The sequence below is a fragment of the Vulpes vulpes genome, chromosome 10 (genome assembly GCF_048418805.1).
Source record: "Vulpes vulpes isolate BD-2025 chromosome 10, VulVul3, whole genome shotgun sequence".
NCBI lineage: Eukaryota > Metazoa > Chordata > Mammalia > Carnivora > Canidae > Vulpes > Vulpes vulpes.
In genome coordinates this window covers 23,748,855-23,768,551 of record NC_132789.1, presented here as the reverse complement: position 1 = coordinate 23,768,551, position 19,697 = coordinate 23,748,855, and the positions used below count along the sequence as shown (strand labels likewise).

At 48.1% G+C, this 19,697-nt stretch overlaps 2 protein-coding genes across 3 annotated transcripts in view; one reads left to right on the top strand and one right to left on the bottom strand.

Annotated features, from left to right (window-relative positions):
* KREMEN1 (kringle containing transmembrane protein 1) overlaps positions 1 to 8,258 on the bottom strand; it is a 69,356-nt gene extending 61,098 nt beyond the window's left edge. The window contains exon 1 of one of the 2 annotated variants that reach the window (XM_072723138.1): positions 8,066 to 8,258. In XM_072723138.1, coding sequence (XP_072579239.1) covers positions 8,066 to 8,162 — 97 coding nt within the window. In that variant the 5' untranslated portion in view covers positions 8,163 to 8,258. The remainder of the gene's footprint in view (positions 1 to 8,065) is intronic. The other variant, XM_072723139.1, reaches the window with a different exon arrangement.
* C10H22orf31 (chromosome 10 C22orf31 homolog) lies at positions 8,161 to 18,236 on the top strand. Its single transcript, XM_072722462.1, has 5 exons — positions 8,161 to 8,480; positions 9,116 to 9,266; positions 9,388 to 9,552; positions 16,403 to 16,858; positions 17,729 to 18,236. Exons 1-5 carry the CDS (start codon positions 8,161 to 8,163, stop codon positions 18,164 to 18,166), a joined length of 1,530 nt encoding a protein of 509 aa, XP_072578563.1. The 3' UTR covers positions 18,167 to 18,236.
* Positions 18,237 to 19,697: the final 1,461 nt, after the last annotated feature.

Below are 19,697 nucleotides of genomic sequence, written 5' to 3'. Positions count from 1 at the left end.
GGTGACTCAGTTAAATGTCCCACTCATGATTTCAGCTCAGCGGAGAATTGGCTTGGGATCCCCTCTTTCTCCCTCCCCCTTCCCCCACTCATGATTTTTCTCTCTCTCAAAATAAAATCTTTTGGGGTGCCTAGGGTGGCTCAGTCAGTTAAGGATCCAACTCTTAGTTTCTGCTCAAGTCATGATCTCAGGGTTGTGCTTGAGCCCGGGGTTGGGCTCCACGCCCAGCTTGAACCTATTCAAGATTCTCTCTCTCCCTCTGGCCATCCCCTACTCTCTCTCTCTCTCTTTAAAAAAAAAAAAAAAAAAAAAAAAAAGTTTTCAGATATTGCCAAATGTCTCCAGGGGGCAAAACCTCCTCCAGTTGAAACCACTGATTTAGAAGAAATGGTCAAATAAACAGAAAGTGTTATATCCATTAACCAGTGGTCACGTAACAAAAGATTCTTCTCAAGGGAGAAATTCTCAGCTCACCCAGGGCCCCCTTAAGCCCATAATAAGGATAAGAGGCCTAGTCATTTCAGCTAAGACAATCAAAAACCCTTCATCTGCCACAAGTGCTAGAGAAGAATATTTGGTGAGCCAAACCAATGAAGCTCTGCATGGCTATGCACACATCATAGCAAGCAGGGCGTCATACCCAGCCTTTGAAGATGTTCCTTTTAAGTTAACCTCCCTTCCAACTAAACTTTTTCCAAATCTCTTCCTGCCATTTGGAAGTTGAGTGATTCTCAGCTGAAAAGGCCTGTATATACGAGGTGCAGATGGCGGCAGTTACGGCCCTCACCAGATGCTGCAGTCTCTAATTTGATTGAAAGGATATAATTAGACAACAGAAACACTTTAATGAAAGAGCAAAACATGGAGGGAGGGAAGGATTGAAGGCCCTTAACTGATGCCAAAACACCCACCAGTAATAGAGGCTTTGAGTCTGGGGCAAGGGAAGGGGAAAACCCCTTAAAAGGACAGTCCCCATCCTGTTTATTTCCCCATAGACATAGGAATAGGGATTTTATTATTGTAGATTTCCACTGTATTTTATGTGGGAACAATCTGATTAAAACCAGAAGAGTCTTCAGAAGAACATCAAAGAAAAACAAATATGGCTTCTGTGGTCATTATTAAAAATATTTTTACCAGCCCAATAATCTTCTTTGAAGACGAATTTTTATAGATTGAACAGCAGCAAGTAATTTACATACTGTGATGGCACTGGTTAATGATCGCTACCTTGTAGAAGAGGACCACTTGGTCGCCATGTTTTCATGTAACTTTAGGCCACCAAGGAACGTGGACAGTCATTTAACATATCTGTTTGGAAGGCATAAAGAAACCATGCAGAGTTAGTTCTACATGCTGATGCTGCAACCATTTTGAATCATCTTTAAAAGTTGCTTATGCTGTTTTTACTATTTCCTAGCTTTCAGACTTTGAGTGTGAGTATACTGTTCTGGTTTTAACCAAGAATCTAACCAAACTGAAAGAAATCCAGCCCTCAAAGTCTGAAGTTGCTAATGTGGTGTGACACTCGGGTTTGGAAACGGCTGCAGCCTCCTCAGCCCACTAGAAGCAGGGCCCGCCCTTGTGGTAAATTGAACAATAAAAGTTTAATGCTTTGGCGACTTGCCAAGGATTAAATCAGTGGCAAGAGAAACTAGAAGCTGGGCCTAACAGAGGGGCAGCCCCTAGAGGGTCCTGTTGTAATTAGGAGGAATAAAGGCAACCTTGCATGTTAGGTGGCCTAAAATCTTTTGTCTGCCAGGTGCTTCCTAGCACCTAACTTCATTTCTCTTCAAACTGTTGCAAGTCCAGAACGCCCAGCTAGGTTAGTAGGTGAAGCGTATGACTCTTGATCTTGGGGTTGTAAGTTCGAGCCCCACACTGGGTGTAGAGATTACTTAAAAATAAAATTGTAAAAAGAAAAATAAACTGTTGCAAGTCCAGGCTAGGGAGGTATTTCCTTAGGAAGAAGAACCAAAAGGGGGGTGGGGGGGGGGTGGGCAGGGAGTGAGAGATTTCCTTAGAGAAGAAGGCAAATTTCTGTATAATGTCTATTTTTGACAAGTATGGGCACCCACCCTCCATTTCCACAATGGCCTCTCTCCTTTCTATTTTCAGTCTGAATCCAGGATAATGTCTCAGAGGTGATGTCTGGGGAAGAAGCCACTGCTATCTTGAGAAGACACTGAAGACAACAGAGAGGGGAAATACAGAGTGAACTAGGGCTGCTCCTCCCGGTCTAACACTTCCAGGTTCCAGCTGGACTCTCCAGATCAAACTGAATATGGAAGGAATGTCAGCCATTGTTCTGCCCCACGCAGGGGCTGCACTGTCAGCCAGTCAGAAACTAACCTGCTAAGTGGCATCAGGGGGCTGGAGATCTCATCTTAAAAACTCCACAGGTAAAAAAACAAAAACAAAAACAAAAACAAAAAAACAATTCCACAGGTAGTTTTCTAAGGGACACATTCATATCTTCCTCTGTTGTCCTAGAGGAGGCAAAAACTCAGGCAAAGGCTACAAATCCAAACTTCCGGCCTCTCTCAAGTGTTTTGCATTAACTGTTCCACAGTACAGACACAATCAACTTGGTATGTTTGAATGCTTCATTTTGTTTTTTCAAAAATGTTTTAATTAAAACAAAATAATCAGCCATGCTAAGCACATTGTTGTTTTTTAAGGCCATTTTAAAAATGACGACAGAACCATGGAAATAAAATGCAACTGTTTAGGAAAGTGATAGAAGTTTGTTTTCTTCTTCTTCTTCTTCTTCTTTTTTTTTTTTTTTTTTTTAAATCTTCCTGGCTGTTTTTCTGTGTCTCAGGCTGGTGCCACCTGCTGCCTGGGCTTTCCTCTGAGAAACAGATCTCTCAATCGTTTGCTCCAAAGCAACATCTGCATAGTTGAACAAACCATGGGCCAGTTCCAAGGCAGACACTATTTTCTGTATGTAGCACACACTGAACCATACTGAATCTTTTTAAAGCATTTCTAAATTATTATTAAGGATCTAAATGTATGTACATGAACTTCCCCTCATCTTTTTTTTAAATTGTGGTAAAATATACATAAAATTTACCATTTTAACCAATTTTCCTGTATGTCTCTTAAAATTATAATAGGAAAATGTAAAGGGTTCATTTATTCACCAAAAACAATCCTACTTTTCACCTTTCCCGACCAGTGAACACTGGAAAAAAATCAATACATATGGACCTAGGGCAGGACTTGGAAAAGTACACAGGCCCAATCTGGTCCACTCCCTGGTTTTGTATAGCTCATGAGCTAGGAATGGTTTTTAAATTTTTAAATGATTGAAAACAATAAAAAGAATAATATTTTGTGACATATAAAAATTATATGAAATTTTCAAATTTCATTGTCCATAAAGTTTTATTAGAATATACCCACGCCCATTCATTTATATTTGTCTCTGGCTGCCTTTTGCCCTACAAAGTTAGAGTGGAGGGACGCCTGGGTGGCTCAGCGGTTGAGCATTTGCCTTTGGCTTGGGTTGTGAACCTGTGGTTGCAGGATCAAGTCGCATGTCGGGATCCCCGCATGAAGCCTGCTTCTCCCTCTGCCTACATCTCTGCCTCTCTCTGTGTGTGTCTCTCATGAATAAATAAATAAAATCTTAAAAAAAAAATGTCAGAATGGAGTAATAGTAATGGACAGACAGTACAGAGCCTACATACAAAGCCCAAATTATTTACCGTCTTACCCCTTACAAAAAATGTCTACCAACATCTGACCTAGAGTCTCATTACAGGACCCCAATTCTTTTTTTTAAGGGGGATCCCTGGGTGGCGCAGTGGTTTAGCGCCTGCCTTTGGCCCAGGATGTGATCCTGGAGACCCGGGATCGAATCCCACGTCGGGCTCCCGGTGCATGGAGCCTGCTTCTCCCTCTGCCTGTGTCTCTGCCTCTCTCTCTCTCTCTCTGTGACTATCATAAATAAATAAATAAATAAATAAATAAATAAATAAATAAAAATACCTTAAAAAAAGATTTTTTTTTTTAATTTTTATTTATTTATGATAGAGAGAGAGAGAGAGGCAGAGACACAGGCAGAGGGAGAAGCAGGCTCCATGCACCGGGAGCCCGACGTGGGATTCGATCCCGGGTCTCCAGGATCACATCCTGGGCCAAAGGCAGGCGCTAAACCACTGCGCCACCCAGGGATCCCAGGACCCCAATTCTAAACTAAAGATGCTATATTGCCCATCACCAAAAAAATTACCCTAATCTGTACATTGTGAAACTATTTAAAGCAATACATTTTCTTTATCATTTATTGCTGTTGCTTCAACTATGCTAAATAGTGATATTATCAATAGTATCTATATTAAGTACAGATATAGAACACCAACTATAGATATATAAACACCAACTTGCTGTTTATTAGTAGTGAGCCTAAATGGAACTTCTTTTTGCTTTCAGATTTATAAAGGGTCTCATGCATATCTTAAATATTTTTTTTAAAGATTTATTTATTCATGAGAGAGAGAGAGAGAGAGAGAGAGAGGCAGAGGGAGAAGCAGGCTCCATGCCATTGGGAGAAGCCCAATGTGGGACTCGATCCTGGGACTCAAGGATCACGCCCTGGGCCAAAGGCAGGCGCTAAACCGCTGGGCCACCCAGGGATCCCATATCTTAAATATTTAAATAGATTTGTCTAGGGCAGCCCCAGTGGCTCAGAGGTTTAACAATGCCTTCAGCCCAGGGCCTGATCCTGGAGACCCGGGATCGAGTCCCACATCAGGCTCCCTGTGTGGGGCCTGCTTCTCCCTCTCCCTGGGTCTCTGCCTCTCTCTCTGTGTCTCTCATGAATAAATAAATAAAATCTTTAAAATAAATACATAAATACAAAAAAAAAAAAGATTTGTTTAGGGGCCAAAACAAATTTTCATAAAAACATCAGAGTTCTTTGATATCACGTCAGTTTTGACAGTTTTGTGTTTCTTAAAATACTCACAGCATAAAAATAACGGGTCAACATGAAAGCAGGAAAGCTAAATTCACTTTATTCCTATCAGCCCCTGTGTTGCATCAGGTAAACTAACATTAATGACATCTCTAAGAGTGACAGGACTCTGTACAGTAGGAAGCTCTCACTGTTCATTGAACTCATAGGGTTTTATGATAAACATACTACTAGCTAACAGGATGAATGTTACATGAGGATTTAGAAGAAAATGAGCATCATAAAAGGTATTCACAGCAAATGTAACCTGAGTTGAGCAGCTCTGTTGATGCATACCTCAACAGCCCCCAAATGCAGTGAAACATCCAAGCAGGTAGCTTGCCTTCGGTGGAAAACTCAAATAGCACAATTCTACCCAGCCTTCTGTCTTCCTACCTCTAGGCTCTCCCCTGCAGGTAAGTAAATTCCAGATGGGAGCTCACTTCAGAGAGCCCATCAGCCCTATGGCCCTGGCAGCCTTCCTCCTTGAAAAGGGAGTCTAGAGTCTATCATCAACCTCTGTCTTCCTCCTTATCAGTTGTGAAGGAAAAGAGAATCTCAAAGGAAGAATGGGGAGGAGAAGGGAAATCATTTGGGGTTGGTTATACGCTGTAATTAGAACTCGCATTGACGGGGAATGAGCTAACTGTTTTTATAAAGTCAGCATTCAAAAATGCAAACCACCAGTAATTTAAATATTATAAAATTGTGCAGAATATAAGTATTGAAATAATTTTTTCCATCCACAAAATTTTAGAGAAAATTACAGTATCAAAAAATATATAATGGCAAGTTTGGCACATCCTCAAGGATTTAAAAAGCTAGTAGGCAGTCTTGAGACAGGATGTGATCCTTTAGACCATGTGGTATCTCCCTAAAACTGCTTCTGGAACTAAAAAAGAGTCACTAAAGCCCTGGTATACCTGGATGATAGGAAAAATTGCTGGTGAAGCTTACTGAGGCAGAAACTTGGGCTACTTATCATAAATCGTCTCACAATGGTTATTTATTTGTCCCTAACTCAGACTCCTAAATAAAAGTACACCAGGGTTTGCGATTCCAACTGCCTAAGAGTTGCTACATTTGACCCCTCCTGGCAAAGCAAAGGTGCCCGAGGAGAGGATGCCACCTTCTAACAAACATAAGCAGAGCTGGCTCACTTAACTATGACTCTGCCCTTTCCAGAAGGCGAACCAGTTTATTTCCACCCATACCTCTGTCTCTGTAGAGGACATTAAATCCTGACCACACAGATGGCAAAGTGGAGCTAAGGGGTTACTAGGTTACAGTTATGTTGACATATCCTGGCTCTCGGAAAGTTTCTCCTTCATTCCTGACATACAGCAAATAGCAGAAGTGATCAAACTTCTGTAGCAGTTTTTATAGAAGCCCCCTCGAAATCTGCCGATCACTCAGAAACCACTTCCTGAGCCTAAGGTCTACAATACTTGGAGAGACCCCCTTCTGCTGATCTAAAGCCAAGCTCTGCCTTTTACAGGGCTTAATCAGACTGGAAGCTCAGCGCCTTCTCAGGGCAAATGAGGTGTCTAGCACTTGGTGAACTGTGAGGCACTATAAAAAGTATTATTAAAATATGTTTATTGACTGCCGTCTATATGTGGGTGTTAGCTGAAGTATATAATTTAATTTTTGAAACAACAAGCAAAGGGAGTTCTCATTTTCCTCCCTTTACAGAAGAGGAAACTGAGGCTTAGACAGCTGAGTCATGGCCTGAAGTCACACCGTAAATGACAACACCCAGTCCTATCTTTTTCACTCATCCAAGCTGGTTAAGTAAACAAAGCAACTCTTGAGTTTTCTTTCAGCAACAAAACCCTGTCTTTCCAACATCACAGTCTGTGACTTTGGGTGGAGAACCCTCAGCTGGTTTTCCTACTGCCGGCAAACCGGTAATGAACCCTTCCCGCCCCTTTCACGAAGGCCCAACTCTCAACACCCAAACAACCTGCACAGAAATGTAACTGGGCCAGACAACGCCCTCGTGCCTGCTCCTCACTTGGAAAGAGTTCTTGCTGCTGCAAAGAAGGGTGTGTATGGAAGCTAAGTAAAGTCCCAGCTTCCACCCTAGTCCAGAGCCCCACCTCGGAAGACCTGCCCTTGGCCTTGGCCTGGGGAGTGAGTGACCCTGTTTAAGGTGTGGGATTACCTGGGAAATGGGGCTCTGCAGTGCACCTTCGGGATAAGCACCCTAAGATTTGTAGGGGGGTTCCCATTACCCCTTCCTTCCTCTCTCCGAGCTAGGCCCGCACCTGGGTTTGGGGAGGCTCAAGGCGGCCCCGGAGGTAAGGAAGGGGCGTCCTGGCTGGGTACGGACCTGCCTCTCGCAGGGCGAGCAAGTCAACTCCTCTCCTCTCCAGGCAGAAATTACAGCGTCGGGCAAGCGGACGCAGCCGGGGACCGGGAAGAGGGGCTGGGCGCCCAGCCGCGCTCGCCTCCGCACCGGCTCGGGAGCCCCGAGGCGCGGGGGCGTCGCAGCGGAGCGGGCGGAGGGGATCCCCGCCGGGGGGAGTCCCTGAGGGGCTCGGGAGGCGAGGCAGCGTCTCCAGGCGGGGAGCGCCGCTGAGAGACAGGACGGGGTCCCGGGAGGTGCCGGGGCAGCAGGGGGCATCCTGGCCCGGGGGGAGTCTCTGAGGAACTTGAGCGGGGGGTCCTGGGTCCTCGGGCTGAGGAGACGGCCCGGCCCGGGGGGCGTCGCTGAGGGGCCTGGCTGAGGGGTCCCGGGAGTGGGTCCTGAGGCAGGGGGCGCCCGGCCGGGGGGCGTCGCTGAGGGGCCGGGAGCTGCGGGAAGCTCGGGGTGCTGAGGCGGGGACCGCCCCGGCCGGGGGCGCCGCTGAGGGGCCTGGCTGAGGGGTCCCGGGAGTGGGTCCTGAGGCAGGGGGCGCCCGGCCGGGGGGCGTCGCTGAGGGGCCGGGAGCTGCGGGAAGCTCGGGGTGCTGAGGCGGGGACCGCCCCGGCCGGGGGCGTCGCTGAGGGGCCGGGGGAAGGAGTCGGGGAGGCAGGGGCTAGGGGGCCGGGCCTGCCCGCGTCTCCCCTCGGGCGAGCTCGGCGCAGGGCGGGCGCCGGGGCTCGCTCACTCACCGGGTCCGGGGCCGAGGCCGGGGCTGGGCGCGGGCCGGGCCGCCAGCGTGAGCGCCGCGGCGGAGAGCAGGGCGAGGCGGGCGGCGGGCGGCGCCATGGGCCGTCAGTGCGGGGCCCCGGGGCGCGGCCCGGGGGAGAGGGGGCAGCGTGGGGAGCCGGGGGCGGCCATGGGAGCGGGACGCGGGGCTCGGGCGTGGCCCCGCCCCGGCCGCCCGGCCGCCCCGCCCCGGCCCGCCCTCCCCAGCGCCGCCACCGCCCCGGCCGTGCGGGGCCCGCCCGGCTCCGCCGCGAGACCCGAGGGGCGGAGCCGAGGGCGCACGCCCTCCCCTCCCGGTGCGCGCGCCGCGCCTGCCGCTCACGCTCCAGGCCCCGCCCACAGCCCCGTCCTCACCTGTGCCCGCCCCCACGCGGCACGGTATTGGTCCGACTGAGGGGCGGGGCCAGCAGGTGAGGGCGGGGTCCGGGGCTCCGCCTCCGAGTCCCCACGCGGAGCTTTGGCGGGGCGGGAGCAGGCCGGGCGCCCGGTGACCTTTGCTCCACCCTCATTCAGGTCGTGACCCACACGCGAGCTCAACCGCAGCGGTAATAATCAGAACAGCAGTTTGCAAACCGCTTTTCCCTGCTTGGCTCAACGTAGTGGTTTTAAAAAAAAGGGCGCTCTGGAGTCGGTCTGTCCCGGTTCACATTCCACTCGGTCACCTGCAAGACCTTGGGCGGGTGTAAGAAAAAAAAAAAAAAAAAAAAGCTCTCTTATCTCCGCTTCTTCATCTGTTAAATGGGGGCGTTGATAGCATACTCCCAAAGGGTTCGTACGAAACGAAGCAGTACGTGGACACTTTCACACACGCACAGTAGGAGCTTAGTAAATGCTGAGTCCCTTCCACCATCCCAGTTCTTGCAGCCGCAAAGGAGGCAGCGTACTGAACCCTGGTTCCGAATCTCCTCGCACATCCTTTGTCAAGTGGGGCAAGTTTCCTGCTCTGCTGAGCCTCAGTCGTCTGCAGAATGGGAATATACAATAAAAATAATAATAGTTTAAATCTTCTCAAGACTTGATGAGATAGAAGAAAGTAAAGCGCCCACGGAGTCTGGAAGTGGACGGGGCAAGGATGCTTTCTTGCAGACTGGGACACTGAGGCTCGAGAGCGCCTGGCGGAAACTCTCGGACCCCGCGTGGCAGGCCCTCGCCGTGGCCCGCAAGGTCTCCCCCGGCTGCACTCTGGGTCTAGTCCCGGGCCTCCTCCTCCCCCGCACTCCCCCGGGCAGAGAGGAGTTTCCTTCTGCTCCCGCCTAAAGCGCCACGGTGACGCCCCTCGGGGCAGGTCCGGGCGGCGCGCCGGCCGCTTTCAAGTCCCCGGTCCCGGGCGTGCAAGCGCGGGCCTGTGCCTTGCGCGGCGGCGGGAGCTTCTGCCCTCGTGTGCAGACTCGCCGCGCCCGGAGCCGGGCTGGGGCCGTCCCCTCCCCGCGGGCTCCGGGGCCCACCCTGGGTACGCGGCCCTTGCGCCCCGCGCCCACTCCAGAGGCTGCCCCCCCCCCCCCACAACCTGCTCCCCAGCTGTTTCCAGGGCCGGGCCCCAAAGGTGCGGGTACCTCCCACGAGGCCTCTCAATCCTGGTCCCTCTCCACCCACACGACCCAGAGCCGCGGCAAGAAGAATCTTGTTCGCTCGTTGTTTTCATTGTCTCTTTCCCGAGTTCAGGGATCCTCTGGGCTCCGTAGGGGTTCAAGGGGACACCCCTCACCCAGTGCCCTACTCCCCCTCATCCTCCGCATCTGACTGCAGTGTCTCCAGCTCACCCTCTCCTCTCCACCGCCTTGGACCCTTTCCATCTCCCAAACCAGCCTCCCCAGCAGGACCTGAGAACTCTTCACCTGTAAGGCGTCCTTGAAGGCGTAGGCAGGAGGAACACCCTGAAGGAGAATGAAGGGAGAACGCGCAGGTGAAACCATCCGCCCAAAGCAGACACTCAATAAAGGTGAACCTTCCTGCATTCAACAAACATTCAGTGAGGGACACACCCAGAGCACCAACAAACTGATCCCTTTCTCCTAGAAATAATGTGAATTTCAGAGAGCAAGAAGTTTTACAGAGACAAGAAAATGATCTTGACAGAGGATGCTCTGTGAACTGTTTTAAACAGACTGTGGGGAAACATTTGAGCAAAGCCCGGCTCAGCTCTCTACAGTTTACGAGGTTCCTTGGCATCTCATCCTGCTTTCTGAGGAGGAAATAGGAAAAATAGGAAGGCACAGACAAGAGGTTCAAAATAGGGTTTATATGGACAAGTCTGGGGATTTATGCCTCATGATAGGAGCTACAGCTTGTCCTGCGGGCTGCAGGGAAACCCTCCTGTTAAGTGGGTACCAGCCCCTCCCTTCAGTTGGTTCTCCTGGCCTTGTGTACAGCCAGAATGGGCTATGCAATTTGCAGGGCCCCTGAGAAATGAAAATGTGGGGCCCCTTGTTCAAAAACGATTAAGAACTTCAAGATGGCAACAACAGAGCATTAAACCAAGTGTGGGGTGGCCCTTCTAAGTTTGAGGACACCACACAGGTTGCATACCCATGAAGCCGCCTTGTACAACAGGACTCAGCTATGGTGTGCAAGCCCCTGCCCCCACCAGCTGCTATGAGAAACATCCCTCCAGCCTTCCCTAGACCTCCCTCCCCTCTTTCCTAGCTTAAAGCCCAGCACAGGTGATGGAAACAGTGTACAGAGGCTACAAATATAGCCTAGCGGGTCTAGGTCAGGGCGCTTAACAGCTCAAGGTCGCTTGCTCAGTTGCGTGGTCCCGGCCCCTGGCGAGAAGCAGCCAAAGGTATTCATTTCAATGCTTCGCATGCCTCAGTCGCTTAGCGGATTTATTTCATGGAAAGAGTGAGGACATTGACTGTAGCCCCTGGGCCTCCAGGAAAATGTTGGTATCTGTCTGCTTTGCTCACTTGTGCTCTGCAGTCAAGCCCTTCGATTCCTCTGAGGGCAGCAGGGTTTGCCAAGAAGCCAGGAGAGCTCAGCTGGGGCAGTTGGGGTGATGCTGGTATCTTTGAAACTCCAGTAGGAATAATTTCTGTTCAAAAGGCACCATGTTGTGGAATGAGCACTGGATAAGGAGCCCGATTCTAATACCACCAATAGCTAACGTTTAGGGAGGACTTTGCTAAACTCTGGGCAGGGGTATGGTGTGTGCTGTCACACTCCACGCAAGGCTCCCAGTAGCCCCAGGAGAGAGGTACTCTCGCCACACGCCTCATGCAGACAGGTTGAATGGCTTACCCAGAGGTCAGATAGTGGGGGAACTGGGCTTTAAACCCAGGCACTGGGACTCCAGGACTGCATTTCTACATTGGGGGATTGCCTACTTGTCCTTCTGGGCTTCTGGCAACAAATACTTACTGAGTGGTCCAGGAGCACCATTAGGGTGAGGCAAGTGAGGTATTTATCTCAGGCACATTTTTTTTTAAAACTCAGTGATCAAGATAAATAAATAAATATCGGGCAGCCCGGGTGGCTCAGCGGTTTAGCGCCGCCTTCAGCCCAGGGTGTGATACTGGAGACCCAGGATCGAGTCCCACGTCGGGCTCCCTGCATGGAGCCTGCTTCTCCCTCTGTGTGTGTCTCTCGTGAATGAATAAATAAAATCTTTGTAAAAAATTAAAATTTATTTTAAAATATCATTTAATAAATTGTAAAATATATTAAAATTATTTCATAAACATTATTTCAATGCAATCTCTTTAAAAATATAAGTAGGGGCAGCCCTGGTGGCCTAGCGGATTAGTGCTGCCTTCAGCCCAGGGTGTGATTCTGGAGTCCCAGGATCGAGACCCACGTCGGGCTCCCGGCATGGAGCCTGCTTCTCCCTCTGCCTGTGTCTCTGCCTCTCTCTGTGTCTCTCACGAATAAATAAATAAAATCTTTTTAAAAAAATAAATAAATAAAAATAAAAATATAAGTAAACGCCCCCCAAATTCACACTGAGCAAAATATCAAAATTTTAAGTAAAAACAAGATCTTTAGCCTCTGGCTTGGCTCAACACCGTACTGTTACCAATCCAGTCTCAGATTTCTGAGTCAGAAAGCTAGTGATGAGAAACTCAAGAGAAGTAGTGGTTTTGCTTGTTCTGATGGGGATCAGGGAAATGAAAGAATTTGGTTTTGAATGTAATGAATTAGAGGTGTCTGTGGGGCATCCAGGTGGCCATGTCTGAGAACTGAAGCTGGTGGAAAGGGGTGGCAGGGTGGGCAGGGCACCCTCACTTCACATACTTGGCCCATGATAGGTGTGTGTGCAGCACATGTGGTTTAAATCACTGGTCCTCTGAGTTTGCATCATGGTTCAGGAATCTTCTCAAATTCTCTCATCCAAAGTTTTTCTCTTCTTTCTGAAACCTTCTACATCACGAACCTCAGATATGTTCCCACATGGGTGTGGAAGTTTACTGCTTGGGTGTTAAAATTAAAACATCTTCTGAGGAAATTAAAAACAACTAAATTCCACTAGAATTTGGGGGCAGGGCATGAAGGGGGAAGACAAGAATAATTATGAATTGGCTCAATTTCCTCTTTATTGACTGACCTTCCAAAAGGAGAATAGGAGCAAAGAGGAATCAAAGAGAAGAAAGGTAGTAGTCAAGGAAAAAAAGAAGAAAGATTATAGGAGCTAAAAATATGGTGAGGAGAGCTTGGCCATGCATCAAAGAAGGGCAGATGTGTTTCCAAATAGAAGTGGTGGTTTAGATATGTCAGGAAGTCCAGCTCCAAATGATTGGTGGAAAATAAAGTCTATTTAGCTTGAGCTCAGCAGAATAAAAAGGTTCATTGGAGAATCATACTGAGGAACAGGCCTTTCGACTACACGGAAGCCCTACTGCCTCAACCCCAGATTCTCTGGATCAAATGTTGGCACCAATGGTGGAAACTCTTGCCATAGTTTCAGGACCCTGGACCAAATAGAGTCTTTCCATCTTGACTTTGTAATTCTGGACAACCTTCAATGGAACAATCTCTGTTAAAGACTAGTCACTTTCCTTAGTATATCCTCAGGTACCCACTTTTCTTGCCATCTCAGGAAGCATGAGATATTCTGGCAACTCTTACAACCAGGGGGAAATGTAGCTCTTGTAAATATACCACTTCTGTGAGGTTAAGGAATCTGACAAATGTTAGTGACGGTGGATCATGGGAAAAGAAATGTTACGCTACCCAAGTCAGATCAGAATCATTCCCCATTTCAAGAGGCTCATTGCTTGGCCTCATGAAAGACCCGAGATGAAGTACATATCAAATGTTGAGTTATGTCACTCAGACGATGGGCAACAGGGGTTCAAGAAAGGGTCAGATGAGGGATGCTTGGGTGGCTCAGTGGTTGAGTATCTGTCTTTGGCTCACGTTGTGATCCCAGGGTCCTGGGATGTCACATCTGGTTCCTGGCAGGGAGCCTGCTTCTCTATCTGCCTATGTCTCTGCCTCTCTGTCTGTGTCTCTCATGAATAAATATAAAAAATCTTAAAAAGAAAAGAAAGGGTCAGATGAGCAAATGGGTCATGAAAATAATATTAATAAGAAGATTATTTATTGAGTATTTCCTATGTGCCAGGAGCCAAATGCCTCACACGCATTTCCCATTTCATTCTCAGTGATCCTGGGGTAGGGACAGTTACTATCCCCATTTCACAGATGAGGAGAGTAAGGTTCAGGGATGTGAATTCACTTGCCCATGGAGAGGTGGATCTGGGATGTCAACTCGGGCAGGCCAGATCATGCGACCCAGGAAGGTCTCATATCAAGGATAGGCCTAAAACTGGGCCTGGGGATGGTATGTGGATGGACTGACCAGATGAGAGGCAAAGCATACCAGTGATAGCTCTGGGTGGTTAAGAGCAAGCATGGTGTAGAGTTTGGCTGAGACCAGCTTTTGTTGGTTACTAGCTTTGGGATCTGGGGCATGGTTCTTAAGCAGCTTGTGCCTCAGTTTCTTTATCTGTAAAGCAGGGCAGGTGACAGTGCCCAAACTCATAAGACTGTTGGTGGCATTTCATGAGATGATGCTTGGGAAGTGCCTAGAACAGTGCCTGGCCTATGTCAAACATTCACTAAATAACAAATTTTACTGATGTAGGAGAAATAGCACAGGCCATATTACCCTGGGTTAGTTCGAGGGAGCATGGGGGTTCCCCACTGGGGTAGAGTCAGTCAAGTGAGTTACACTGCAGGGAGAAGAGGCAGGTTTTGATTGAAGTGAGAGTGTGTATCAGTTGCCATCCACATGAACAGCTCTGTGCCCGAAGGGGGAGATTCAGCATCCTCCTCGGAGTCTGAGCAGTGTCACTTGGCCGTTGAGTAAAGGCCTAGGAAAGCAAATACAACAGATGAATATCTGGAAAGAGGTGGAAGGCCGGGAAGAAGAGAACCAGAAGAGTTACTCCTAGAAGTCGTGTCTTGCCCAGCATTTCCCTTCTGTCCCTGCCATGCAGAGCAAAGGCGGACAGGAGCCCAAGAGCCTGGTGCCACCTCTCCAGGATTCACCAGCTTTGGAAGGATGCTTGCCTGCCCAATCTCCAGACAGTCGCAAACCCTTCCCAAAGACAAACCTTTTTCCAACACTGCTCTAAAACTGACCCACGTCTCGGGAGGTGAGGCCAGGGCTCACCACTGAATGGGCCTCATTGTCCTCCCAAGCCTCTGTAGGTCCAGATGCCTTTGGCCTGGAGGTGCGGCCTGCGGTGCAGTCTGCCTGCAGGCTTTGATTCACTCCAGGGACAACACTCAGAAAAATCAAACAGGCAACACATACGATTCCAGGAGCTCCTGCCAGACTCATACTCTGTTTTTCCATCATTTCCCTCTCCTCCTCCTCAGGAGGGAGCCTCCTTTGGCATTTTGTGTATAAAAACTCAAAACCACCGACAGGATAAGCACCTGATAAGGAGCGAGGCATTGCCCAAGAGTTACCAGGAAGAGGCGTCTTTGTTCTTGTTTCAAGCCCTTGACACTGCTAACAGCTCTAATTACTGAATTTGCCATGGGATGTAAAATAAAACCGCATTCCAGAAACCATGTAGTCTCTCGGGGAGAGACACGTAGGGAGAGGTGCCCAGGGTTGCAGGAACGTGTTCTTTCATTTCTGGTCCCTAACCTTGGCAGCTATTCTGAGAATGTAACAGTACCTTCTTTATGTGCACGGAGAAGGCCACTTTTGCACATGTAAGGGTCTATCTCACTACCTGTATCCATAAATATGGGCTGCATATTTGACTACATTGTGTGCAAAGCATGCTCCTTAAGGACGTTAGGACTTTACTCATTCACCCAAGCCTTTCTGGGGGACATGGGCAAGTTCACAAGTTCCTGAGGCTGCAAGCACAACAAAATGGAACTTCTTCCAGCCTAATTTAACTATAAAATCTGATGATGTAACACCCACCCACACCCACATCACAAACCAAAGTGACATCACAAATACTAGAGATAATGGTTCAAAACTGTCTGCACGTGAGCCAAAAATCTAAACAAACTACAATTTGCTCATACATAACTGAGGCAGAGAAAGATAGGTGACTAGAAATATTAAAATAAACCAAAGCAAAACAACAACAAAAAAAGCAAAAGAGAAAAAGGGAAAAGAAAATACATATTTCTTCCCCCAACTAAGCTAGCTAAAATAAAATTTAAGGCAACTGAAATATGGTAAGGTGATTTTATTTTTTTATAGATGACATTTCTTAGAAGGCCAGGTCTCTCTCTCTCTCTCTCTTTTTTTTTTTTCCAGGTCTCTTAAGTGTGTGATTCTAATCTATCCAAATTGTTCCCTTGTTCTTGGCTGGTTCCAGGAATGGAAGTCAGCATCACTTACCTTGTGCTTTTGCCTTTAGGAAACCCAGGATTTCCAGCCGAGTGGCCCTTCTTGGCTCACGGTGGTCTGGTTAGAGAGTGTATTCAGGGTTTGGTAGAACTTTACATGGCATCATTTCTGTCTTGCAGCAGCTCGCGGGGTGACTATAGCTCCTTAGGACTCTCTAGTATTCCTGTCTCCATTCCTTTTCTGTCCCCGCAGACAGGAATTGTCTTTGATTCCTTGTAAATGCTTCCCAAACCTCTGCTTCCAGCCCAAGCATTGCTGTGTTCTTTGGGAGCCTGAAAATCATTGTGACTGTGTTTCCCTACTTGGTACAAAAGGCTCTGGGTGAGCGGGAGAGCAGATGGATAGATTTCTAAGAGCTGTGTGGAAGGGACGATGTGTAAAAAGATGTTACTACTTTGCCTCCAAAGTGGGCCTTCTGGTCCCTGCTTGAGAACTGGTCTTGTTTTCATTCCCTTTTCTCCCCTTCTAATTCTAGCATCCAATCTATGTGAGACGAGAGCCCAGCATCCCCACGTACGGGCTCCGTCGGTCCATCTTACTGAACACCAGGCTTCAGGACTGCTATGTGGACGCTCGGGCTCTCGCCAGCCCCTGGGCGGCCAGAGTGTGTGCAGAGCAGAACATCAGGTCCCCAGCACCAGGTACCACCTCTTCTTGGGAAGTCGTAAAGAATCCGTTCATTGCCAGTTCGGTCTCCCTGATTAAGCTGGTGCTCAGGCGACAGCTGAAAGATAAGTGTTGCCCAGGACCACGCAAGTTTGGAGAAGCAAAGCTTTCAAAGAGATTAAAGCCTAAGGACAATTCATCAACGAAAGCCACGCAGCGGGGCAGGGTAAGAAACCCCATCACTTCCAAGGGCAAAGGGCCGGTGGGGCAGCGCCCTGGCTCACCCTCACCGAGGCTCAGGAAACCCGCAGGAGGCATCAGCAAGGTACGTGTGGCTGCCGGTGGAGAAGACCTGGGAGTGGGGACAGGGAAGCGTCAGCTAGGGACACTTACTGCTGAAGTGATTCATACAGATTGAAGGAATTCCTAAAGTTAAAGACAGGACTGTGGAGGTGGGGACGGGGATGCAGGGGAAGGTGACACAAGGGAGACAGCACAGGTCTGCGCTCGGGCTACTTACGCTCTGCCCAGTTCTACAGGACACAGTGGCTTTCATAACCACAGGCTAAAGGAACTTGACGTGGAGGGAAAATAAGTGGGAAAAGCCAGGATATGGGCAGCGCCCTTAGGCACACCCCCCCCTCCAAACACCGGAGGCGAGCCACAGATAGGGCCGTGAACTTAGACGTGGGGAACCTGGCATCCAGAGGCCCATCGCTCCATGGGGCCAGCTGAGCCGTTTTAACTGTAGTTGAGGACAACCGTGGGCTTAGCTTCTTCCTGCCTCCGTCTTTGTCACGTACAAAATGGGGGAATGACAGTCCTTCCCCCATAGGGTTTCACGAGGATTGAGCTAATGTAATGCAAAGGGTTTTTGAACAGAACCTGGCACAGAGTAAATACGTAAGATCCCGCGTGGCATTCAGTAGGTGACACTGTGGCTTAGGAACCTTCTAACCCTGCTGGCTTGGGCAAACCCATTCCAATTTCCTTGCCTTTAGATCTACCTCCTGCTGACCTTACAGGGTTATGGGGAACGCATGCAGTGGCGTCCATGAGGAATTCCGTAAACCAGAACCCACTAGACAAATGTTGGTGGTGGCTGTAACCAAGTCTGGGACACAAATCCCAGATAATTATTCTGAGCTCCCTTCTCAAGTTTTAGCTTTGACTTCTCTGCTTTCTTCCTGGCCAGAGTAAAGAAAGTTCAAAGGAGAAAAAAGTAACTGTCCGCCAAGATCTTGAGAGCAGATATGCTGAACATGTGGCTGCCACCCAAGCACTACCCGGGGACACCGGGACAGCGGCCTGGAAGGGCCAAGCATTGCTTCCTGAAACCAGAAAGAGACAGCAGTTGTCAGAGGACAAGCTAACCATCCACGGCCTCCCCATGGAGAGTTACAGGGCTCTGTACCACTCTGTGGTTGAGCCGATGCTGTGGAACCCTTCAGGGACCCCCAAGAGGTATAGCTTGGAGCTGGGCAAGGCCATCAAACAGAAGCTCTGGGAGGCTCTGCACAGTCAGGCTGCCACTCCCGAGGGTGCTCAGGACCCACTGCCTGGCAGGACGCAGCTGGAGGTCCACAAGGAGCCTGTGCCCAAGAAATGGCCCAAGTTAAAGAGCGAGAAATAGGAACAGGAGCTCACCGGCTTAGGATATTCTCTCCTAGATGTCTGAAAAATAAACACCACTTTGCACCTTCCACATAATCTCGGAGTACTTTACAAATTAGTAACTTCCTCCCTGGGAAATAAGACCAATGGGTATGAGATTCATTTCCTACTGATGGCTGTTCTCTACTCTCATGATGAGGTCATTTTGAGGGCTAAATGCTTAGGGTCTTTTCCCTACAAGCTCCCTTTCCTTAATAGGGGTTTGAGGGTCTCTCAGTCGTTCAGGTAGGAAAAGGCCAGGCAGAGGAAGTCAACAGTTTAAATCCAGCCCATGTTCCTTATTTTGAAAAGTGGACCATCACTGCCCTCACTCACTCTACATAGGGCTGAGCAGAAAAACCATGACCACCTTAAGGACATAATCTCACAGACTCTCCATCAGATGCTCCCTCATGACATCACCCCAGACCCCAACAACACGAATTCTATGTAAATGGGAGAGAAAATCCTACAGATGTTTACATGAACAAGGAGGAAGTCAAAGGCATTGCTTCACGCAAACTTCTCCCTGGTGGGATCTATAGATCTTTACCATACAGAGCAATGACAACATGTAACGCATACTTGATAAAATTGTATTTTTTTTTTTTACAGTCATTTGTACAATTTGTTACAAAACCATAGAAGACTACAACTTGTTTGAAATCATTTTTGGTCGGCAAATATGTAAAATCTGTGTGCAATTATCATGTATTTACAGGGCCTTGTGTTAGTCATTTTCAATGATTATTCCAACAATGTCACGCTCTCAACATAAGACATGGCTTAAGATAAATATATTAGTAAATAAATATTCTGAGAACATATTTCCATAAATGAAATGTGCTGCTATACATATACAGAATATACATAAGTTGTTTTCTAGCCTTTAAAACATTAAAAAAAATGGTAATGTTGGAGAAGGAGCCCTTAGACCATTTTATTACAAAATCTTTACAGCAAAGTCTTTACAAAATATCTTTTAAGTGCTATGGGAGAAATAAAAAACAAAACAAAACATTTTAAAATAGTGTCGTTATACCAACACAATAGAGTCTATATAAAGAATAGAAAAAGGTAGGTCTGTTTAAAAAATAATACTCAGATTAGTAATTATTTTTTAGACCTCATTTTAAAAGCATTAGTCCTGCATGAGCTTTGAGTAGAAACTAGCAGCACATAAGGGAGGGTCTGAGTGGTGGGACAGCAGATTGGGCTTTATAAAATGGCTTGGGTTCGAGAGAGGTGGGAGAGATTGAGAGAGTCAGAGCCAGCATAGAGAGGTACCTTGTTGATCAGAATTCCCAAACCCCCATATTTTTAACTGGTTCCAGTACTCTGCAGTTTACATGGCTGTCCTATACCCAGGGCTCTGCCATGGGGACCAGGCCTAACAGTCACAATCTGGCTTGGGGGTGGGCAGTGATGGTGCAGATTCTCAATGGAAAATGTGATGCTCTCAGTTTCCAAGGCTATATGACCCTAACACACCACTGAGAGGCGACTGACAA